At 42.3% G+C, this 25,475-nt stretch overlaps 1 protein-coding gene across 2 annotated transcripts in view; it reads right to left on the minus strand.

Moving 5' to 3' along the window:
• Positions 1-628: 628 nt before the first annotated feature.
• HAO1 (hydroxyacid oxidase 1) overlaps positions 629-25,475 on the minus strand; it is a 28,416-nt gene continuing 3,569 nt past the window's right edge. The window contains exons 2-8 of one of the 2 annotated variants that reach the window (XM_052784061.1): positions 20,607-20,758; positions 11,165-11,420; positions 7,513-7,688; positions 6,456-6,547; positions 3,012-3,170; positions 2,675-2,744; positions 629-2,286 (exon numbers count right to left, since the gene is read on the minus strand). In XM_052784061.1, coding sequence (XP_052640021.1) covers positions 2,216-2,286; positions 2,675-2,744; positions 3,012-3,170; positions 6,456-6,547; positions 7,513-7,688; positions 11,165-11,420; positions 20,607-20,758 — 976 coding nt within the window. In that variant the 3' untranslated portion in view covers positions 629-2,215. The remainder of the gene's footprint in view (positions 2,287-2,674; positions 2,745-3,011; positions 3,171-6,455; positions 6,548-7,512; positions 7,689-11,164; positions 11,421-20,606; positions 20,759-25,475) is intronic. The other variant, XM_052784062.1, reaches the window with a different exon arrangement.

The following is a 25,475-nucleotide window of genomic DNA, read 5'->3' on the forward strand; positions in this document are numbered from 1 at the left end:
AAACCAAAACCAAACAGAATTCCTACTTTTTTTTTTTTTCAATAATTTCCAGAAGCAGTTGTGTGTGTTTGTCTCAAAATCAAGGTAATTTCTCTTCACTGTGGAATATTTTAAAAACAGAAGTCTACCAGGCAAATTAATTTCATTTCTGTTAACACTATCTCACAGCCTTTCAGTATTTGGCTCTAATTTTGGTTTTTAATGCATGTCTATTCTTATTAGGGTTGAACTGGAAAGCAGTCAGACAATTCTCAGATAACAAGCAGGAAAAAAACCAATGTAAACCCATTATCCCAGAGGAACTAGAAATAGTTAATTACACACAAGTAACAAAATAGTTTCCTTGCCATCAGAATTTATCCTGGACGACAGAGTTACAGAACTTTCCTTGAATCTGGCTGGGGCAAAAGACAGGAAACTGCCTCTTCTAAACTTTAGAAATAGATCTTAAGCATGTAAACATAAGATATTATGCCCCTATCTTTTAAGTAACATTTATATTATCTAAAATAAACAGTCTTTCTGAAGTTAGTCTGTAATTGACATCTGACACAGTCCACATTGCAACAGATATAAGTGCAGTAAACAGCAGAAATTACGCTTCTCTGTACTCTGAGAAACGTTCATATTTCCTTACACAGATAAACTTTATTTTGTTGCTACGCAACCCTCACACAACACACTACATTCTGCAGTAAATAAGAGTACAAATTTTACAACTGAAGGGCAAGCATGTGGCCTTTTGGGTTTTCTCCCCATTTTGAGTTCCAGACCCAGCTTTAGTTCACATTGTAATATGCCATCATTTTATTACAAAGCTGCCTCTAAAGCTCAGTAAGGGATAATTCAAACAGAGCAAAAAGGGAGAGTCAGAATGCATGAGTCCTCCTGACACTGATGGGAAACAAATGGTGGAGCCAGTGATGTCAGTGACAGTGGAACAATGAAATCAAGGCTTTTTGTTTTTTTAAAACCTCCTTAAAAATGAACACTAAATTTCCACAAGATTTTCAAAACCTTTCTGCAGTGGCCTCTCCCTGCTCCCAGTAACATTGCTATACCTGCAACAGAAGTGAGACAGATGAAGAGCCACCCTTAGTTTTACCCAAGATGAGATTAGTAGAGCCATACTGTCTGCTCACTTTGGGAAAGGTCACTTTTGTGTTATGAATCTATTCCTTTGTTCTTTACAGTTGCAAAATCTCTCCTGAATTCAGTGAGTATTTGGATTGTTCAGAGAATAGAGGAGCAGATCCTACATGTCTCTATCCTCATCATAAGCAGAGTGAGTAACACTAAGATTTATCTGTCTGAGGGGTGTTCATGGAAACTGAATAGAGCCACTAGGATCTTCCCAAGTCATGGGTTAATACCTCAATTATTCAAGCTTCTCTTTTGCACATGGCTGCAAATCTTACGAACTCTCCCAGGTAGCATCAGCCTTCACTTGCCACTGTCAGCAAGTGAAGCCAGGTGAAAAAGGTGACTCAGGGCTCCAGCTGGGTGCAGTTGGCAGTTTGGTGAAGGCAATAGGGCTACAAGGATTTGCACCAGCCAAGGATCTAACCTATACCTGATGCATGTACCTAATGGTTGTCTGATTGCAAAGGGGTTTCTGTCACTTAAACAGCAGAACTTCCCCAATTTCACTTTGCTGTTCATTTCTTCACAACGAAGAGTCCTCTGAGCTACATGCTACAAGCCCACAGGCTTATAAAGTAATAGCACATAGTCGCTAGGGAAATAACACTATGTTTATAAGGAAGCAAGATTTAATCTCTATGATCTACAATGTGATTTCTCTAAACAGTGAACAAAAAGTATCTTTTAAAATTTAAATTTCTGCATGTTGATAGCTGTTTGCTATCAAAGCATTTCTGTTTGTAGTTTCATTTTAACAGCTAAGTTAATTCCAGGCATATAAGTTAATATTAGCATTTGTTGCAAAACACCTTGAAGTTTCTATGTTGGTCTTGTATAAAGGCCCATCTCTAATCACAACTCCCAGTAGAGCAGCTTTCCTTAAGAGCCTAGGAGAATACGGAAACACCTGTAAAATTGGCTTCAAGTACTTTCTTCAACAAGTGATCTCCTACAGACCACCCCTTCTCAGTCAGGATTGCAGGATGAGGCCCAAAGAGTGAACGCAGTTGCTTTTTGTCTGGTAGCACACTTTCTGTACAACAGGCAACACATGAGGCAATAGTCTTCGGACCTAAATCTTGGAAAGCGATACTTGATGTCTTCGTATCAGTGTCCTGCCAATTTCTTCTACTCTCTGGCATCCTGGAGGAAAAGCTACATATCAGTTGAAAATCCTGCTTTTTTATCCCACTCTAAGCCTTTTCTCTTTCTATCCCATAGAAATCTACATTCTGTCAGATGAAATCCACCCCTTAGTGACCAAGGATTTGCTACTACCTTTCTGCGGATTTATTGTTCTCCTTCTGAAAAACATTTTTACTTGTTTTTACTTAATCTACTCAGTTCCCCATCTATAAGACAGAGATAACAAGTCCTTTTCCCATCTCTCCATAGCCTTATCTGTTTATATTGCAAACATTTCCATCTCCCTTCTGTAGGTTACAACAACATCTTGCCCAGGGCAGATAAAAGCTATGAGGAAATGTGAGACAGAGGCAATTACTATTGAGAGGAAGCGTTGATGTCTCACCTGTCAGTGCCATTGCTAGGCGAAACTCTTCCTTCAGCATCTGAAGAACTTCTTTTGCTCCTTCTTCACCCTAGGAGATTAGGAGACAATATGTACTATTATGTGTACACATAGCTCATATGTGTAGATACAGACACGTATACATGTGCCAACAAAGTTTTATGCACAACTGTAACTCCCGAATACTTGTCATAGCAAATTTTAGATTAGATGGTCTGGATACACACAGCCACCATCACATACGCACCCCTGTGTGCACACATATACGTGCATACACTAAGCCTAAAGAGTGAGTCTAGATATCTAACAACAGAAATTTGAACCTTTTCTAACTTACTTGATAAACCAAGCCCCAGACGAGAGGTCTTCCGATGAATACAGCTTTGGCACCAAGAGCTAATGCTTTGAGGACATCTGTGCCTTTTCTTACACCACCATCTAGGAACACCTCCACCTTCCCCTCCACAGCCTCAACGACTTCAGGCAAGACATCAATCTAAAAGAGTGAAACCAGGAATACAGCTTGTCTATTTCTGTAACCCTATTTAATTTTTGAATGAACTCTTATGTACAGGATCCAAGCTTTAAAGAAGCAAAATGAGCAATTGTATGCCTAAACGTATGCACGAATAACACAGCTTTGTACTGAAAAATAGTAGTGACTTAGCATGTTAGCAGATATATACAAAGGTCAAATTTATTTGAAGAGTCACATAAGTAGAATGAGAATCAGCAGGGTCACACAAAATGTCCATCTGATCCCATGACATGTATCTGACACAAGCCAGTATCAGATGCTTGAGAAGAATGTAAGAAGAAACAGCAAGCACAGAGGAAGCCTTTCCTTGATATTACCCCCCAAACTACCAGCGTTCACTAGTTTGGGGAAGAAACCAAATCACTGCCACTTTTTAAATAATTGTCTTCACTTTCTTGTTTAAATTTAGTATTCACTTTTACTAAGGGCCAGCTAGCATCCAGAAGCCCAGAGGCAGGCATTGTACTTATAGACATGGAGTAAGAGAAAGATGTGTCCTGTGGAACTTAGAGTTGGCTGAAAAATTTTAATGAATATATTTTTCTTTTTGAAAATACATCTTGATTGTAGGAATAATTGTAGAAGAAATTTCTTCATATAAGAAAAAACTAGCTTTCCTCTGAGTTTTGAGCAAGGCGGGAAATGCTTTCCTTTAATGCGCACCTACGTTACTTTCACCAAGCTCTACTTATCCCCTACACCAGTGATAAAGGGTAAGGGGGAAAAGGATTTTGACTTCTCCCAGGTTATAAGTAACCAACCAGGGAGTTAAGTAACATGTCCACACCATGCAAGAGGTCCCAGTGAAGAGATGAGCCTCCTGAATTCAAGCCTCAAGTGTTAATTATAGGGCAACTGTTCCTTTAACACCTAAGTAGTTCCTATTCATGAAAATCAGGAAAGACACAAAACTGGAAGCCAAGTACTAAGGAGACTGGAAACAGTGTGTGGTAGCAAGACAAAAGGCACACAAATTCATGTCTTTCAAATACAGATGTAATTTATTTCTTTTCTAATGGATAAAAAATGACTAGGAGATGAGGGGGAAAAAAAATTGAAAGTGCAGTTTGTTTTTAGATTTGGATTAAAATTTTCTTGAAGTTTGGCACTTGCTGTGATTTTTTCCCCTCCCTTTGGTTTTGCTCTCTTGCCAAACATATATTGGATCTATTTCCTTATACAGAGACCACTTTCTACATCCTGACAAACTGTACCAACATTAAAGTGCTATAATAACTAAAGTATGATGCAAACCATAATTAAAACATAGATTTCCTCAATGTGTAACTAGACACTAGAAATATTAACCAGCGTGGATTCAGCTCACGTTCTGAAAACCCATGAAATTAAAGCAAATCATTATGTTTCTAAAACAGAAACATTTATCATGATCTGATACAGATATTTACATTATGAAAATGGCATTGTGAAATGTAGTCCTTTGTACAATGAAATTCAGTGAATACATCAGCTTTAATAGTGCCTTCTCCTCTGCACTGTAGTGTTGCAAAGGAATAACTCATAGCAAGTAGTTTGCAAGTTTAATTTCTGTTCTATTGCAGTTGGCAAAAAATTAATTCATATTTCTTGAGCTTTCTCATTTCTCAAAATGATGTTCTTGGTATCCTCATACATTCTTACTGTTGATTACCTCACACATAGACTTGCCCAAGATTTTCAAATACTCTTAGTGAAATTGTGGAATACATTCTCAAAAGGTAACAAGAAGATAAAGAGGACAGAAGTTAAAGAAGAAAAATTCATTTCAGAAGTATTGGGCACCCACACTCTGAAAATTCAGTTCCCCTTACGGTGTCTAAAACTGAATAGCTGCACACTCTCTAACAACATAAAATCATATTTGAAAAAAGAAAAATCTCAGTCTCTTTTTTGAAACTGGAGAAGTCCTGACATCAGGAGGTCTTTCTCCTACCAGTCCCCAGGAGTATCTGGAGACAGTCAGGCAAGAGCATCTCAGAGGATAATACCTCAACTCAGAGGACAATGCCTCAACTTCATTAACCATTTAGAAAACCATCTGTTCTGGCATTTGGCTCCCCAGTGCAGGGCTTGGCTGGTGAAGAACCAGCCAACACAACCAGGCAATCACTGGGTGCATGTGAAGACCTCTGAAAATCAGAAGGTGAAGGAAATTGGCTGGGGAAATCCATAGCTGCCCTATGAGGAGAGAAGCAGAGAGCAGAAGTGCTCCAGGGGAGGTGGGGGGGCATGCCAGTGGGACAGCAGAGCCAAGCAGATAAGACTTCATGTGCAAAACACCCTGCAGTGAAAAAAGGCTTACCTGTCCCCTTCTCCCTTCAGAAAATCATCATGCAAAACAGGAGGTTTTTCATCAAGGACACATTAGGAATACTAAAACAGTCACAACTGGGCTTTGATTCTCCTCCCTTTCATTCTCTTTTTACTTGCGCAGCTTTCCCACACCAAATGAAGCAAGATGAGTGATGACTGGAATTTTGGGGGGTTTCCTTCACCCTGAACACATACTTTTTCATTTTCCTTTACTTCTTTCTTTTTTGCCAGTTGAGAACTTCTCAAATCCCTTTCACCTTTGGAAAAGGCACAGGGTAGTACGACAAGGAAAAGGAAAAAGGAAAAAAACTGTAATTTAACCACTGTGTACCTTATCCAAAGGTGAAAATGTTTGAAAGGAGAAAAAGGGAGAGTTTCATTTTGCCTTTAGCTGTTCTGTAACTCTGTAATTTTTCAGAACTCCCTGAAGAGTATTAAAAGGGAAAAACAACTCTAGTACGACCTTCAGTGAACTGCAAATGGCAACGGGGGCGGGTGGGGGGGGGGGGGGGTTCAAAAAAGGATGAGAAAGGAGAAATAAAAGAGAAGACTGAAAAAAATTTCTTAAAAACTTCCCAATTTCTAAACATTTAACTGACAATAATACACTATCTGAAATTGCTCTTCTAGATTTCCATGCAGGGTGCTGCAGACAAGGACAGAGCGCCCAGGTAGCTTGAAGAAACAGCCTCACGTAAACCTTCCTGTGTTTTTTTGTTTGATCTGATGAAGGGGAGGCTGTGTCTAACTCAGAGTGTGATGTGACATACATAGAGAAGTAGAGAGAGATTACTACTCATGGGTTAGGGCATATAACACACATATTTACAGGGTTTTCCTCTAGCGACCACGTGTTCAGAAAAGGCAAATAAGAAGCCAAAATGTAGAGAAAACCAGAGACTACTGGTACATATTGGCACCAGTACTTACAGTTGCAGGGACCCCATCAAGCTGTCGTGCTCCATGATTTGACACCAGGATACCATTTACCCCAATCTTTACAGCTTCTTTAGCATCATCAGCTAGAAAAAGAAAAAAAAAACAAAAACAAACAAACAAGATATGCCCTTCCATAACTGGGAGCTTATTGATACCATGATGAGGGAAACTGTGGCATCACTAAAATGTGGCCAGCTAATGCAAAGCCACCTCAGAGCTTCACCCTTCCAAAGCCCCATCTCAACACAGAAAAAAGTTTTATCTTTAAGCAGTAGGACCAGAAAAGTCATTTGAAATGTTGGAGCAGAACATTTTACCACTTTGGATTAGCAGCTGCTTTGGTTGCTAGCCTTTATTTTTTCTACTATGTCCCACAACTTGTCACTGAGAAATTATTTTGTTAAATTATTTTCTCCAAGCCAAAATTATCAGCATGATTACAGTAATAATTCATACTTAATGAAACCACTTCACTGTGCTCAGTGCTCTTGACAGAATAGAAATCCAGCTTTCCTTTAAGTAGCATCCAACTCAGATCAGAGTTAGACTTTACAGGCACAACGAACAGAGCAAGTTCAATCTTCCTGGCTGCATCTGATTTCAGATAGAACTGACGTGACACAAGCCTACCAACTTACTAGTTTAGTGACCAGACGCTCTGGTCCCTACCTATTGAATGTCAAGGTAAACGCACCTTGCAGCACAGTCGTGCAAATCATCTGACAACTCCAGGTACTTATTAAAGCAGCTGCTTCTGCAAGTGTCTTGCTTGCTGGTTTCCTAACCATGCATGAAGAAGAGAAGGTTTTTTCCCTTTGACTGCTTTTGGCTCTGTTTTGGCAAATCTTCCCTATTTAGCACAGCACAGAAACATAAACATGCATCCAACCATATTTCATATCAGCAAAGCGGATGCTTGCCATTAAAAAGTAATGCACTTCTATGCAATTCTATAGAAATTTCCCCAACACAAACACTTTTCCTTCCCTGGTGCCTCTGCGAGAAGGGACGCCTCGCCTCCCGCATGGGAAGCAGCACACCTACACACCCCTGAGGATTCCTTTCATGATGATGGGCAGCGAGGTCAGCCCTCGAAGCCATTTGATGTCCTCCCAATTGACGCTTGCATCAATCGCCTCAGCTACGTACGCAGCCAGTCCACTATTTTCTCCAAAGTCTTTCCCTGAGGAGAATGCCAGGTCACTGCTTGAAAAGTTTTTTAATCTAAAACAACAAAAGACATAGAAAAATAGTCTGAGAAGGATTCATTGTAGCCATGAATCAGTCCCTAATGCCAGCATTCAATATACCCGTGTTAAACCTTTGCTGTACTGCAAGGCAAGAGCAAAAAAAAACCTATCCCAGCCTGTCAGATCACAGTCCTTAGTAAGCCAAAACCTTTGGCTGGCAAAGCATTTTATAACATTGGTGCAAGTTTCTCTAGCCCAAGGCAACAGTCCTAGTTCTTTCAAAAGAAATAGGATAAAGTCCAAAATCTAAAGGTTCAGCATCAAATGCACAATCAGGAGGAAGACCCAGCAGTGAAAGCACTAATTTGGGCTTAAGCATCTGTCCTCCCATAGACCTCCCCTGTGACTTTGGGCATGACACTTAGCCACTCCTTTTGCCTCAGTTTCCTACCATAAAATAGGAACAACAGTATCTGCCAGGAGCACTGTGAGGATAAATCCATCAGAGGCTGTGGGACATTCAGACCCTAGAGCAGTACAGGTTGGATGTGAGAAGAGAACATCGATCTTGCTTTACATAACCCAGGACTCACTGAAGTCAATAGGTGCACCTCTACTTACCAGCAAAAATCCCCTTAGCTTTCACACAGCAAATTTGGTTTTGGTTTTGGTGTTCCTTTTTTTTTTTTTTTCCAAATCCAGTGGATTCAGCTACTGAAGGAATAGGGGATCAGGTAGATGGGCAGGGAGAAGGAAAGGAAATTTTGTTAAGCTCCACGATTTAGATGGATCTTCACGAAGCCTTGCAAAGAATTCAGAATTTTCATCTGTCCAACAAGACCAACATCCAGCCAGTTCACCTTGTGTCTTTTTTGTATGTTTCCTTGTAAAATGTAGGGGAGGAAAATGAAGTTCCTATGAAAACATTAGCTATTATTTGCTGTTTAGCACCAAATCAGTCTCACAGGTTCTAGGAACTGAATGGTAAGTGACAGCCCCTGCACCAAAGAGTTCACGGACTTAGTAGACAAAGCAGAAGGAGAAAGGAGGGCAAATAGAGAAATTCAGGCTGTGCTTGTATTAGAAAGCTGCAGCAGCCCCGACTGCTCACAAGCATTAAAAAACCATCAGCGACACGAGACCGATTGCTCTGTTCTTCAGAAATTGTGTCTCATTCCACATTGCACTATTTTATACTCATATTCCACATTTTGGGAAATGCACAGGGGGGTTTGCATGGAAACTGGCTAGTTTCACTGCCGATTTCATGCCTGCAACAAGCAGCATTTCACATGGCTTTTCTGTTCAGCTCCAGGCCCAGAAGAAAATGAGAAAGGAGTGGGCTCTCAGCAAGATCCAGCTTTTCAGCTGTTGGTTTGTGGAGGGTGGGGTACCCAGAGAAAAACAGAACCATGGATAAGATTATATAAATAACTGTTGTTTTTCTTGGCCTGTGAAATGCAGATCAACACTTGAATGAATGTTGCCTTACATACGTTTCTGAGCACAATGGCACCTTGTTGTTGCTTTGAAACTTTGTTGAAAACTTGAAGCCAAGAAAAAGTTATCACATAACTGAGCAGAGCCCCGCGCTAGGGGAGTTTCACCGCCGACTCTGCAACAAAACACTGTCCAAGTGTCATTCTGAAATCTGAAGTGATTAATTCAAACCTTTAAAGATTACTCCAACTTCATATTCTTTCATATGGTTCACTCAGACAAAACCTTGTTACGGTTCAGTCAGGTGCGGTCAAAGTGTTTCAGAAATGGTCTATTGCTTTCCTCAAATATTTTGGGGTTGACTCGCATTCAGAAACTCTTTAACCCCAGGCCTTAAAATAATACTGCCCCTAAAAAAAAAGCTATTCAAAGAATTTTTTTAATTTCTTTTTTTAGGTAAAATGGCAGTGTGTATCGATAACGTTTTGTTAATCACAGATCTGTAGCAGGATTACTATACAAGGCATATGCATACCAGTGTACTACATTTTAATGTTAGATGTGTCAGGGATTTTTTGTTTTCTGGTGCTTTTCTCATAAGATTGTACCCTCCTAAAATTGTACTTTAACACAGAAGTCACAGGCAGAGTTAAAGTTGTTCTGTCAACCTTCATCATATCATCTATTCGCTCCAAGTACAAGTGTATGGGGGAGATCCAACACCTCAAGCTCTGGAGGTTTTTGGCCTGTGAGGTAAAGAATCAGATTCATTGCACAGTCCCACAGCTGACCTTCAATTTGAATATTATGAAAAAGACGACAGACCTCAGGATGTGATATTATATTTCTTGCTATGTACATGTTATGTATGGTATGTACATTGTATAACATAACAGTCTTAAAACACATAGGAAGAGCACTTCAGATCCATTGATAATATTCAAAACTAGCTTTCGCCCAGAACTCAAATCAAAGTTAATCTACTTCAAAATATGTTCACCTATCCTTTTTCATTTTTTTCCCCTCTCCATTTTTGTGTTCATTTGCAGGCTCTGAATAAGAGCAAACACAGTAGTCTTAATATATGCCATGGCAGACCAGGGTCACTACCAAGACCTATTTGCAAGATTCTCATGAGATTTTTAGCTCCATTTTGCAAACCCAAGTCCTGGATATCCCATCCACTAAATACTCTTCCAGCCAGTCCTTGGCTGCTAACACAGCTGTGCCAGCACTTCAGCATATGTTTATCAGGGTGGTCTCTACAGTGTACCAATTTATATTTGCAAAAGATGAGTGAAATCAGTGCCCTTACAACACTGCTGGATAATTCAGTTAAAATTAAATGCTGCATAGACCCTGCAGTAGAGAGGAACTAGAATATAGTGCTGAAGTCAATCATGAGGCCACAAATTCTTCCGAGTTTTAGAAAATGTCCCAAAACACACATGGAGAGAGAAATTGACTCTCATGGAGAATTTAGAAAGACTGATACCCATGTGTTTCTGTATTTGAGTAAAAGAAGAGTTGAAGTTGCTTGGAAAGGGGCTCCGTGCTTGGTAGTAATGTGGCCCTGGACCCAGTGCAGTATCATAGGATAACACAGGTTAGAAGGGATCGCAACATCGGTTAGAAGGGACCTTTGGTCCACTTAGTCCAGGCCCCCATTCAGAGTACAGCCAACTCTGCAGCTGGATCCAAGTTCAAAGTCAGAGCAGGTTGCACAGGGCTGTGTCCAGCTGAGTTTTGAAGACATCCAAGAATACATTGACAGATGTACAAAGAAATGCCCCATGTCTCTAACTTCCTCAGTCTGCAGCCTCATGTTGCCCAGCACACAGCATCTTTTACAGTCTGCAAACAGCCAAGAAAGCTTAGTTTTGACCCAAAGCAGATCATAGCCCAAGCACAGCAAGAGATATGTGCTCAGTTCTCCAGTGTTACCAACCAGTACAGCATGTGGCACCTGGAAGAAATTCCTTGCGCCAGAGACAAATTTCTCCCACAGCACCTCACAGTGACCGTGGCACTGCCACATGCCCAGCCCACATCCCACCAGCGGGCATCTACCTGAGGTGAGGAGGAAGCTGGAACTTGTTGCGCACGTCGTCGATGCGCCTGCCAAGGAACGGCGTGTCCACTGTCACGAAGATCCCTTTGTAGCCTGCTCTCTCTGCACGCTTCACAAGGGATTTGGTAACCTCCCGGTCCTTGTACACGTAAAGCTGCAGCCAGTGAAGGCCAGCTGGAGCTGCTTCAGCCACTTCTTCAATGGAAGATGTGGCCCAGGAGCTCAGCATCATCCCTGTCCCCATTGCATGGCAGGCTGGAGAAACACAAAGATATATTCAAGATTACGCAAAACACAGAGGCTCCTCTAAACAGGAGCACTTGGCTCACAAGAGTGTGTCGGTGCACATAATTTCACACTGCCTTTCCTCAGTGTTAATGCATTTTCAGCCTTCCAGGGAACGCTACGTTAATAGCAGTTACTAACAGTGGTGGGCTGCTGCAAGCGCTCTCTGGCTTATTCTGTGTGTTTGTAGGAAAAATTCTGGTGACTGCTGTTTGCATGCTGTTTGGGATGATCCCTGCTCCAATACTGGAAATAGAAGATATTATAATCAAACTAAGCCCAACCCATATTAATAATTCTTTATCCTATGGGGACCCTGTTTGTAAGCCCCTAGCGTCTGGCTACCACTTGTCAGAGATTTTGGCACATACATTTAAGGACATACACAAACATGCACATTTTTTAATTATTTTAAAAATGCATTTAAGGCTTCCAACTTTTTGAACACTGCCACATTGCTGCAGATCAGTGTCTCAGGTCTGTCATTCTCAACATTGCTCTTCAGTCCTCCTCACCACTGCCACACACGCTCCCTTGAGCATTCTGATCATGGCATTTTGGCTGCTTTCTCCCACCCTCAAAATGTTCACTAGCATTAAACCTACGTTTCTTGAAGTGCTCTTCTAGTAAATGCCTGTTGTCATCCCTACAGGGTATTTCGGGGCATAATAAAACAGAAGGACACAGTCCAGCAGACAACTTCATTTAAAGCCTCAAGGGGGAAGCTCCACTGTTGTTTGCTTCAACGCTTCTGCTGCCTGTCTCATGGCCTGAAGGAGAAGAACCCCACATCCATTGTGTGATCCCACTCATAAAGCTTGACACTTCTGCCAATAAAATGTAGAATTTCTGACCTCACTGAGAGTGGGAGAAACACATGCCAAGTGGCAGTCCCCAACCAGAACACCCCAAAAGTAAATACAAAGACGAGCAGGTACAACAGACAAGTGATCTCCAAAGTCTCCACTGAGGCCAAAGGGTTGGGTGCTCACACCCAGTGTGTTTTGGCCTTTCCTCCTTTACCTTCAGAAAGCTGTGGAGTGAAATCACTCCTGAGGTGTGGGCAGCCCTGAGGTTAAATGTCATTGAACAATCCCAGACGGGGTCAAGCAGCCGGAGGCTCTGTGCTGGCTGCCTCCCCGGGGCTGATTTCCAACCTGGGCTGCACTACAAACCAGCTAACCTCATACAATTATATTTTTATGAATCTATTACTTATTCTTTTTGGAGTAATCTGTCACTTAATGTAAAATAAAGGAAAACACACTGTAAAACTCAAAAATATTATATAAAGCCTTATTTTTCTTGGTCTACCGCAGTATGCATATTTTTAATGTAAATAGACCTCTGTTTCAAAATGTCATCTCCGGCCCATTAAGGAATTAAAAAGTGGTCTTTATGACAACATTTTATTAAATAAGGATTACAAGTGTCTTAGAGTGGAAACTTATGAACAGCTTATTCAAACAAATTGGTTACACCCTCCCAGGGCCACCAGGCAGCTTTCAATCATTGGAAATACGGTAGCTATGACCCAAAACTCTCTACATTGTAGCCATTTCATTCCTCCCCTTAAAATTACTGAAAATAGTTCCCTCTCACAGATTAAGTACGTAGAAATGAGTTTCTTCTAAAGAACCCACGCATACTGAATACCTAAAGTCCTGCTAAAATCAGCTGTGGTGGGTTATTGTAAATCCCGTAATAAGTGATTTGCCAAATCAAGTCCATTAAGCAATGCTAAGAAACAAGGGATCTGCATTCCTGTTGCTCTGTCAAATACAAGTTCATGAATGAGAGGGAGGGTTGCTAACCCAGCAATTGCAAAACCCTCAGATCAGATAAAGGAAAAATGTAAATGTTATGGTTCAATCTGCCTTTAAGTATCATTTATTTCCATTCTTTCTTTTATTCTCAAGTCTACCTCTACAGCCCTACGGACATAAGAATAGTTGCAAAAGCACAAATTAAAATAGAAACTGCACAGTAAAATATATTCGGTCAATAGAAGATTTAAAACACAAAATACTACCATATCCTTTCAACTTATCTGCATACATAGCAATAGAGAAAATAATGCTTTCATCTTGTTTAAGATTAGATTTAAGCAGTTTGGTTCAATCAAAGTTCAACTATCTCAGACTGGGTTATGGCATTTTCATGAAAGTATATTCACAAAATTCCTCTCATCTGTCTTGTAAAGTTAATGACTCTCTGGTAAAGCACCAGCTCAGCATGCGTATTTTGGATCTGCACAGTCAAATTCAAAGTTCACACACACAAAATTTTTCAAGTTCCAGTTTGGGTTGATCTGTGCTTTATCTTGATCATTTTAAAGCTTATTTTGACAGTTTTCTAGACTTTCAAAACATATGATACATAGTCCTGAAGTGCTGCCAGGTTTTGGGTTTTTTTCTACCTCAAATCAGGTTTTGCTAAAGATATACTCCCACTCCTTGCACATTTAGCTGCAGTTGAAGAAAACAGAGGCAATTCATTTCCTCCAACAACTATATTTTACACTTCAGCTTTGGGGTGCTGCAAATATCTCTATTTATTATTACAAATCAGTACTACTAGATCCATATTCTCACAGGATGCTCTTGCAGCAATATGTGACATTTGCCAGAGTTTAAATACCAGATTTTAGTAAACCAGCCTGTCCTCATGCCATTTCAGATTGTTTTTAGTCTTTTTTTTTCCACCCCCCCAGGTCTTCTTTTACTCCCGAGCATTGCCCAAAACACACGTTTACCTTTGTACACTCTGCAAGCTCCCACTGAGGTCAATGACAGTGCAGAGAGCATGGCAATAGCCACACACAGGAGGCAGGGGAAGTTTTCAACATCAGGACAATAAAGCTTTGAGTTATTTGTACTCTTGTTTCAGGGCCAAATGCAACTAGAATTGGGATATAGTGGGGTGCCTAGGAAAGGGAAGCTTCACAGCCTTTGCTCCCTAGCTGCCTTGAGCGGGCACAGGTTTCTCAGCCCCACTGCTGCCTGCTTGTACTTAGCCCAGGGAGGCCACGAGCACAGACATACCTTCTCACCAGGGAACATAAACCTCAGTAAAATGGGGCTTTCCTCATTCTTGGGGAACTCAGCTGAAGGATTTTACATAGCAACAAATCAAGGCTGACCACGGGACAGAACCCACTCGGGAAGTCCACAGGAAAACAGAACGATAAGGTTTTTTAGCCCTTTTTTCATCCTGAAACCTCAGAATCTCCTTCCCTCCTCTGATGGGGCATCACTTCATTAAGTGGTTTGGGAAGGGTATGGAGTTTGTCCTGTGGGCAACCCAGAGGCAACATACTCCAGGGGAGGACATTGGAGAAGAGCCCAGTTTAAGCTTGCGTATTTTGTCAGGGTTACCTTGTATGGGAATGGGAACTTGCTATTTTTCTCTAGCTGTGCAAATTCCCATAGTTTCCCTTTCAGGGGCATCTCTGAAGCATGGCAGCCAAACTGCCCCACTGTGGTCATTTCTCCCTGAATCCACCGGTGAATCCACCGTCCCCAGGTTAGGGGCCAGAGGACATTACTTGGGATCAACACGATGTCCTTTTGGCACGGTGGTATTTCTCAAGAGAAGTACCTATGTTCTTGGAGCTGCATATCCTAAGAAACAGAGTTGTTTAAAGTACTTAACATTACTCTCTTGACAAAACACACTTGGCTGAGAAATCCCCTGCCCAGCTTTACCTCACTTACCCCTTACAAAACGCTGCGTGCGAGTTGTGCCTACGATCATTTTGTTGACACAACGCATTTTGTCAGCTGCACAGGAAGGCTGGAGGCAGCAGGGAAAAATACACGTGGCCAAAATAGATCTGGCTAGTCTAGGGGGGCTGTCATGCCAGACTGCCTGTGTACACTTGCACCAGAAAGTCCCCTGGCCATGCTGGTCTCTGGAGGGAGTCAGGGCCAGGTCAGTCCAAGCCATATTGTCCCACGTGAATATCGTTCTCTCAATGACTCTGGAGTAGCCATACCTCAAAGTTAACATTTTTGGGGGGGACACCACATAGGAAACAGGTGAAAGATGGGTACAAAGTCCTGCTATTTTCACTGTGGCTGAGCACAAAGAGCGAAGGAGCACTAAATCTCTTCTTTACAGTCATGGGCATGTCAGAGGAGCACAAGGAACCTAAGTACAGATGCTCAGCAGCATCAAAGCAAACAAAAACCACGGCAGAAGTTTGTTAAGAGCTGAAGGAACAAAGGTGGTGTTCCCTCTCCAGTGGAAATGATAGAGCTGCCGGTAACTCAACTACAACAAGGTGGGGGGGGAAAGCTTTTCAGTCAGTATTCCTATTCTCTGTCTGGCAAAGCAAATGGTGCAGTCATATCGCAGGTGATGGTGAAACCCTTCTTGTGTCAGCAGTAACTCAAAGTTGTTTAAGAGCAATTGCAGAGGGTAAATATAAAATCACCAGATCTGAGCAACTAGCACTCAAAGTTTTCGAAAGATCTGGCCGAGAACAGAGTCAGGCTGTTCAGCCTGATTTTCAGCAAGTCAGAGAGGTCAGGTATTGCAATACCCTTTCTGGGCTAAAACACAAGAATATAAGGTAATCGGTCAGTAAGAAAGCATTATGTAATTAGCAGCAATATAAACAGAATAGAAATCTCAATAAAATAATGCTACATACCAGTTTAAAATAATGCTATGTATCTGTTTATTATTAATTAAAGTTTCAAAAAAATTGCTATTTATTGCTCAGCAGCTGGATGGCGCACAAGGTTTTGTTTCAGTGTACTTGAAGGTGGGACCTATTTGCAGGAGCATGAGTACTACTGCACTTGTGGGGAGTGCTGACTGAAGACAACAGGGGAACATATTGGTTTGCAAGCACAGCATGAAGTCAGGGTGGCAAATCAATGTCTTTGCGTGGAGGAATAGTGACTCTTCTGATGGACAAGCAAGAAAAAAAATCATGTAGAATCAGAAGAGTTCTGTTGAAAAGTGTTTAGAGAACAGCCCTTTGCTCTTTAATGGTGGCTAAGATTATTCATCAAATTTGGCAAATATTTTTAGTTGAAGAGGTTGAAATTGGAGTGGGAAGGATGACAAAAATTCACTTCAGTCAAAGTGTCATGTATTGATATTTTCATAATGGAAATGTTTTCTTCTGAGCTAACACTTTTGTTTCAAAACAGAACAATGGCTAAAAGCATTAGCTACTAGGAAAATGAAATAAAACATCGTGGTTTTGATTAAACATTTCAGTTAATCCAAAACAATTTTCCTCCCAGTTTTTCAGTTTCTACTGAACAGAAAATCCATTATTTGTAAAATTGCCACATACACTGACGAACTACAACTAAAATGCTAGGGAATATACTTGAAGACGGACCTGGAAAAACTGGGACAACTGCCAAGGTCCGTGTAATACTTTCAAGGACAAGACAGCTTTCTCTACAAGGAAGGACTCCAGGTCCATTCAGACATGTCAAAGAAAACTGAGGAGCAAACTTATTACAGCCTGTATGGACAACTTTTTTTCTTTTTTCTTTTTTTTTTTTTTTAAAGTCTAGCTAACGGAACGATAAGTAAATCCAACATCTGGATTTGAAGCTGTACAAGTTTTGACCATTATTGCAGTTTATTCTGCTCAGAGTGGAGTTAGTTAACCCTTGAAATAACTTACGTTGTGTTGGATGGCCTGTCACCAGCAACTTTTAAAATTGCAATTGAACATTTTTCCCCAAAAAGATCCTTTAATAATGAAGCAGAATTGTCAGTGAAGGTTTCTTTAAGGCAAGCTGCCAAACTTTGCCCTGTTTTGGGAAACATGCACGCTCCTCTCCACCAGCTTGGTCGCTGCGGGAGACCATCCCTCGAGGAGCAGCAGCAGCAACAGCAAGGGGCAGCGGCTCCCACAACCCTGACAAGCCCTAAAGCGAGGGGTTGTGAGGGCAGGGAATTTTACTTAACAAGAGACACCATGATACGCCCTTGTCCCTAGAGAGGGTATTTATGCTGCAACGTGCGGGTCTGCTAGAAAAGCAGAGCAGTTCAAAGCAAAACGCTGTTACTGAAGGAAATTCCTTGGCAGGATCAGGCATAGTTCTCAAAATACAAAAAGGTAGGGGAAGGAGTTGTTACTGCTACTTGCACCACCCTGCTCTGCAGGTAAGGATGGTGTGAACCCAAGATTATCTCTTGGGGTTTAACCCCAGCCAGGCAGCTGTGTGGCTTGTGGCACGAGAGGAAATGGCCTCAAGTTGCGGCAAGGGAGGTTTAAGTTGGATATTAGGAGAAATTTCTTTACTGGAAGGGTTGTCAGGTGTTGGAACAGGCTGCCCAGGGAAGCGGTTGAGTCACCATCCCTGGAGGTATTCAAAAAGCGCGTAGACAAGGCACTTCAGAACATGGTTTAGTGGACATGGTTGATGGTTGGACTCGATCTTGAAGGTCTTTTCCAACCTAAATGGTTCTATGACCTGCTGAGCGGTGCCTGGGCGCACACACACACATGCACGCTGTGCGTGCTGCTTTGGGCAGCTGCAATCCCCCTCGACACGAGCCAGGGCACACACCACCTACTTCCCTGGCCAGGAAGGGGCAAGATTCAGACCACATCATGCTTTTCAAAGATCATCGCAACAGCAGAGGCACCACCACATACATTGCTTCCTACACACCTGAGCCAAAAGTCAAGCTTACGAAGCACGCCAGGCTTTCCAAAAGCCACAAGACTATGGACCAGACTTTCTTGCCTTGCATAAATTGGTGCAGCTGAAGCAAAAGCTGATTTAAAGCAACCAACAATCTGCTTACTTATATTTCAGAGGTATCGCAGAATTTAAGAGAAGTTGGATGTGGCAAACCCCCAATCCCAAATGTCCCAAGTTTAAGGGAACCTTTAAGCCAAATGTGTACTTTACAGCTAATCCCTGTCACCTTATAAGGTCAAACGAAAAGCTTGGCACCGAATGCCCCACTCCAATTCTAACAGAGCACAAAACTGAAGCTGTATTTTTTCTACAAGAAGTGCTAATGCAACACAGAGGGTGTGATTTTAATTATGCTCTCCTTTGAAAGTGATGAAAAATTTAACAACTCTGTCCTGGTTTCAGCTGGGATAGAGTTAACTGTCTTCCTAGTAGCTGGTACAGTGCTATGTTTTGAGTTCAGTATGTGAAGAATGTTGATAACACTGATGTTTTCAGTTGTTGCTCAGTAGTGTTTAGACTAATGTCAAGGATTTTTCAGCTTCTCATGCCCAGCCAGTGAGAAAGCTGGAGGGGCACAAGAAGTTGGCACAGGACACAGCCAGGGCACCTGACCCAAACTGGCCAACGGTGTATTCCATACCATGTGACGTCCCATCCAGTTTAGGAACGGGGAAGTGGGAGGGGGCAGGGATTCACCGCTCAGGGACTGGCTGGGTGTCGGTCGGCGGGTGGTGAGCAATTGCACTGTGCATCATTTGTACATTCCAATCCTTTCATTATTGCTGTTGTCATTTTATTAGTGTTATCATTATCATTATTAGTTTCTTCTTTTCTGTTCTATTAAACCGTTCTTATCTCAACCCACGGGTTTTGCTTCTTTTCCCGATTTTCTCCCCCATCCCACTGAGTGGGGGGGAGTGAGTGAGCGGCTGCGTGGTGTTTAGTTGCTGGCTGGGGTTAAACCACGACAAACTCCAATAGATATGTTTACCTGAATGCACATTCAAACTGTTTCGAGTACACCAAAGTCTCCTAGCTTGAAAACCCAAGAACATTAAATACAATAATCATATGCCATAAGTTTGAAAATGTAAGAGCACAAAAGTCAGGAAATTCCAAAATTAAGTTATCTACCACAATCATAACTCAGCCCTGGTAGTCAGCCTTATTGTACCACTCGACTTTACAGGCCATTATAAATTTATGCCTTAAACTGTGGCCAGGCCATAGCACTGGTGGGAATTTTTGCTAAGGAACATCCTGAATTTTCTGTGTTTCAAATCTCGCTCTTAACATTGCATTAATATGTTTGCACTGAACAGTATAATGCTCCAGAGTTTCCTCCTAGCATAACCTGGGCCAGAAATAATCTGCAAGAGTTACCAAAGGACAGGACAGCACCAAGGCATCCCACCGGACGCTGCTTCGCAAACCAATTCAAGGTGTTCGAGCTCCATCGTGTGGAACGTGCCAGCACATACAATAGGCATAAAATCTTTGGCTTCCTAATAAATTTCTTGGGAAGGGGAAAAATATATGCTCTAAAATACTATAAATAAAATTGGAAAAATCCACTTTTTTAGAAATTGCCGCTGGAGTTGCGCTGCAGCCCATCACGGTGCACATCACAGCAATGTGGTTTTTAACGAGACTCAACGCTGCAGGGCAGATAATTAGACTCACTTCTCACTAGCATTTGCTGCATTGGTCATGGAAATGCTGTTATTTGAATAGCTCAACCACGCACAGGATTTTTTTTTTTTTTTAATATTGCCTGTTTAGGTTTTCTATCCTTTTTCATTCAGTGCTAGATCATCGACATGCACAGCCCGATGCTGTTTGTATGCAACAGGCACAGTGTGACCTCTTTCTTAGATTTTGTGTCATTCTGCAGCTTGGGTTAAAGGAGTAGGGAACAGTTTCATATCTGAATTCTGGTTAATGTCTCATTTCTCACAGCCTTTTAGGCTTCAGCCTCCATGCCGGCAACATCTTTGTGCAGCATCTAGCCCAGAGGGGCCCTTATCTCACTGGCTCCCTGGGATGCTGTCAAAGAGCTCTTTTCAAAGCAAGTATTTTTCCCAAACAAGCAAAGGCTTCTGAATTTCTAGAAGCAGTTCTGTAACAGGAAGAATGTTGCCGTGACAATATATATAGTTATATTTATAGAACGTATAGAAAGATATGTATACAGAAGTCATTTTCAATATTATATTTGTTACAAATTATTCTCCTCTTACATACTCCATTTCTCATCCCTGTTTCATAGCGAGGGAGAACCTGCACACAAAACAGGCAAAGGAAAACAGTAAAAAACAAAACTAAAAATAAACCAGATTGAGCAGCAGCTCAAGCCCATCCTGGCCACAGCATCAGGAACAAGAAAGCAAGCCAGGCTTCACAACCAGAAGGCACAGTATTACTGATGAACAATCTCTGCCTCACTCGGAGGGCACTTTGCACGGTTTACCTTTAGCAGTAGCCGTCTCTCCATCAGTGTGAGCCATGCGCTGCATAGCAGTCGCTCCAACGCAGACTGGCATGCTGATTTTCTGCCCCAAGACTGAGGTTGACAGGTCCATTACTGACACATCTCTGAGCACCCGGGGGTACAGCTTCCATCTACACAGAGACAAATAAAGAGAATAAAAAGCCTGCATCATCGGGGTTATTTACAGTTCTTAACCGCCAAGAGCAGATTTTTCTCCTGTCAGGAGAAACATGGTGAAAGCTGTTTTGGGGCTGGAGCAGAACCTCATTGTGTGACCCAGAGCTGCAGAAGGACCTACAAAATGCACAAAGCCAGGAGGGAGCGAGCCAGGAGGCACCGAAGTCCATGGAGGGTGAAAGAGGCAAAGAGCCTTTGAACATTATTGGCTGGTATCATCTGAAAGAAAAGACAGGAGCTGCAAAATAATAAGGTTCACAGTGAGTCTCAGCCTCCCCGAAAGCCTTGGGGCAGAACTGGATGACAGAGGGTTTGCAGGAATAGGAGAGGTCGTTAGCTCCCCCTCAGTTATTCCTTGTATGGACTAGGGAACCAAAAGACATGGGATTTTTTGGATAGAACTAGCCTGGCCAGCATGCTTAGCCCTCCTTGTCCCTGTGCTACAGGTCTCTGCAGTGAGACTACACAGAAACAAGCTGCTACGTGGGAAGCGGGCAGGCAGGATGGCTGCCCTGGCTTTCCTCAGCTCCGGCAGGGTGTGGAAATCCACTGCACTGCATCTCTGCTGGCACAGAGACCAAGTCACTTTGCTCAGAGAGGTCCTGTCCCCAGCAGCCACCAGCTGCTGTGCAACACGTAGCCCGTGAGACTACAGCTGCAATCCTAGGGACAGCCTGTCGTACCGCAGGGACTCCAGACTTCCAGGAAAAGACCAAACACGGCCACTGTAATTTGGTGCAGGAAAAGACCAAAGTAGCACAACTGTTTTCCCAATAGGGCAAATTATGGTCTAGCCCTTGAATGATGTGGCCCAGCATCTGCTCAACCATTCCCGACCTTGCTTTGCCTTCAACATGTCTGCCAGAAACCACATCAGCCCAGAGCTGGGCTTTATTCTCCACTGGGCTCTTCAGCTCGGGTACAAATGGAACCTGACTCCAAAACAGAGCAAACTAAACCACGCTTAATCTGAAATTACAATTTATTGCAGTCAGGCTGGGCACCACATGCTCGCACACACAGAGATGTATCTTTTTCTCCCCTCACAACAGCAGCACGACAGTATCGCAATCCCTCATGGTGGGGTCAACTAGATGACACAGCAGTATCCAAACTGATCTTAATAGGGTCGCATTCCTGGGGCTAACCTGTGAAATTGGACTTTTTCTGCCCACGCAGGCGATGCTGCAGCGCAGCCACTCTGACTACAAGCCACAAGAGGGGGTGCATTAGCAGGGGCTGTGCACTGAGCCAGGCCAAACCCTCTCTGCAAGCGGTAGGTAGTAGGATACACATTACTTCTCACTAAGGCATCCCCTCCCTCTGAAAGGACTCTGATGGCTATTGAATTTTAGTTACAGAAAATAATTAAAAGCTTAAGCTCTACTACTGCTGAACCTGACTACCAGCTCAGCACCAGAATGCCCAAGAGTGGTAATATTATTATTACTAGCATGGAGATAGCAACCAGAGCCACTGTTACCCTCAGACTATGCTCTGACAGCGAGTAGTGGTCAGTTTAAGCTCGCATATTAAGCTGACAGGTTATAAGAAAAAGAAAAGACACAATCTCTTTGTTTTACAGAAAGATGAAGAGACATTTCCATAAGAAGCCTGGGACAGAGCCAGGACGAGACCTAAATTTCTGCAGCCCTAGAGCACGGGGCCCTGCCAGCTCTCCAGGAAGCGCTCCCCAGGGAGGAGCAAGTTAGTTATGATGCTTGGAAGGAGACATGTAGTTGTGGGAGTCAGCTGTATTATTCAACGCCAAGACACACACTGCAAGTATGTCTCCTCAGACTTGTTTTCATGCTATTGTATTGGTTTGTTATTTTTCAGGGGAGGATGGGCTGAGGGTGGAACAAAGAATACATGACTTTTTTCTCCCCCTTTCTTCCTAATCAGCCTTCAGAAGGTTTTCTCCCAGCTCTGAGACATCTTTTCCCAGCAAATATAGAGAAAACAAAAATCTTTTAATAACCTTGCTCATTTTTATGGTCAAACTCAAAAGCATAAGTATGTGAAGTATCTCGCTCTTCCTCAGCCTCCTAGTTTCTCTGCTGTCCCAGACCTGTCAGATTTTTACCTCTTGCAAAGCACTGCCATCTCAAAGCACACACGTAAGCATCAGTCTTGAAGCACCAACACTTCTATAGTGCTTTTAGCTGGGAAAAGAAACAGAAAGAGCAAAAATCCTCCCAACTGCACATGCAAGAAAAAGGATGCTGCTTCAAGCAGCAATAAACAGCATCCTTCCAACTCACCTTTACGTACCATCAAATTACTCCGTCCATGAGCTTTTTGGGGTCCTCAGGCTCATTAGCCCCTGACTTTAAACATAAATGTCTATTCCAACATCTTCTGTGGCTTCACTTCCCCTTGCACCTTATCAGGTCACATCCTCTAGACCAACATCAAGTCAATACTCATAACTGAGTATTTACTAGGTCCCACGAAAGACACCAAAAGGGATCACTACCTCAAGTATTATACTCCTTAGACAAAACCTGATCTTGCTTTGGAAACATGGCTGTTTTCAGCCATTAGTTTGCCAGACACTTGAAGTGAGGCATTTTCTGGACAAGCCATAGGGAAATGCCCTTAACAACGGCAAGCAAAACCCCAGAGCAGTACTTCCCAGTATGCAGAGCATGCATTCATTAGGCTGCCACACACGAGCTGCTTCCTCCTAGTCTTTGAGTGAAAATGTTTCCTGGATATTTTGTAAATAATTGAATTTTTTTTTATTCACCATCTCATCACCCACGTTTTTTTCCAGCCAAGTCCACATTTGTGTGCTGCAACCAGCAATTGCAAGCGAGTACGTCTTTCCTCCTAGCTGGAAGTGGGGAGATGCCACAGTGGGGAAGGCGCAGGCACTCCCGATTTAGGTAACTTCAGCTAAATGCCATTTTGAAAGAAGGATGAAAGGGAAGTAGGGGGGATTAGTGGTTTGGTTTGGTTGGTTGGTTGTTTTTATTTTCCCTTCATGCTCAAAAACTTCAGAATGTAAATTATCTTGCAGTTGGGTAAGAGGGAAGCACTCACCGCTTTCCCCACTCATTTTCAGCTGTGAAAATGCTGAAATTTTCAAACTGCAACACACTTTCAAGCGGCTCTCCTCATTTCCCTTCTGAGCCTACACTGAATAATCCCTCTGTGCTGCATCGCAAGCAACACGCTTGGGAAAGGATGCACTGCTCGGGCAAAGTCTCCATTCCAACTTCAACCCATTTTGCAGCCTTAATCTCCCCTACAGCTCCACGTCCCATTGTGAGGGGCAGGTGCTAGTGCTGTGCAAGGCGAAGCAACAGCTACTTTTGCTTGAGGAAAATCAATTTTCTCTCCCAGGGTGTCTTGCTGTCCACACAGTGACTCTTTTCACAGCACTCTGTGAATTCGAGGTGAAAGACATCGCAGAAGTGTAACCAACTTATTATTACAAGCATTCCTTTCCTTTTCTCCCCCCCTACAATTTCACATGCTTGTCTGACACCATCACATTCTCAGCTTTGCTTTTTTAACCAGTATTTAAATTATTTATGTGCCCAGTCATTTTAACGTCCTTAATACCTAGCTACAAGATAATGATAGGTTTGCAAAAAATAGGCATTGATGCTGTCACTGATAAGCAAGTGACTGCTGTTCCTCGTACATGACAACAAAACGCATGTCCTCCAAAGGCCGCCAGGGAGTCAGTGGCGGAACATGTCACGACAGATTAGCAGAAACATGTTCCTACACATGCAGATGTCCCCCTTCATTACAATGCCAAAAGGGGACATTTCAGATTGATTTCTTGAACACCATCAAGCTAAAGGCGTCCCGACCTTGTCATAAAATCTATTCTTCATTCAGGCCCCTTGGTTCCTTAACAACTTGAGAGTGAATTTAACCGCCAGACAGCACGGAGTGGGAAGGACACACGGTGTTTTGGGACACAGGGCAAATGCAAGGTGAATATGGTCAGACGCCATAGGGAGTAATGTATGCTCTGACATCCCAAATCATCTTTTCCAGCCTTAATGCCTCACTTATACCAGAGCCATGTCCACATCATTTGAACACTATGAATAAAAATAATTATCTGGTCTTAGCAGGAACACACTGATGTTGATATGCGAGCTCTGGTTCTTCCCTCAGTCCCAGAAGAACTGGAAGCTAGAGGAGAGTTACTGTACCTGGTGTTAACCTAATCTTAAACACTGGCTTTTTGGAAGCATTTTGTACTCTGGTATCTGATTACAGGTCCAAAGTACTTTAAGTTCCTATGCTGTCAAAAGGCCAGGACATTAATTCTATAATCTAATGAGTATGGATTGCACTGCTCCAAAAATTGCATGGGCCATTCCAAAGGTATTGCAGCATTTATCAACACAACCATTCATTTGCTAGATTAGTCCTTAATAATAATCTATTTATTTCTCCATAAATACAACTACTCGGTTGCCAGAAAATAGAGAGCTCGCAGACAAACCCAACACTGATTTTCCTCCAAATACAATCCGTGCCAGCAGTCTTGCTCACCTGAATAATCTTGCACCACAAAAGTATGGGCTAACAATTCATGCTTCTGGTTCAGTTTTGTGCTTTCTTCTCTTCCATTTAAACATAAACATTTATACATACATCTATAAATACTTAAATAAACTGTAAACATTTTTAATCAGG

Source organism: Harpia harpyja, chromosome 4 (genome assembly GCF_026419915.1).
Source record: "Harpia harpyja isolate bHarHar1 chromosome 4, bHarHar1 primary haplotype, whole genome shotgun sequence".
Lineage (NCBI taxonomy): Eukaryota > Metazoa > Chordata > Aves > Accipitriformes > Accipitridae > Harpia > Harpia harpyja.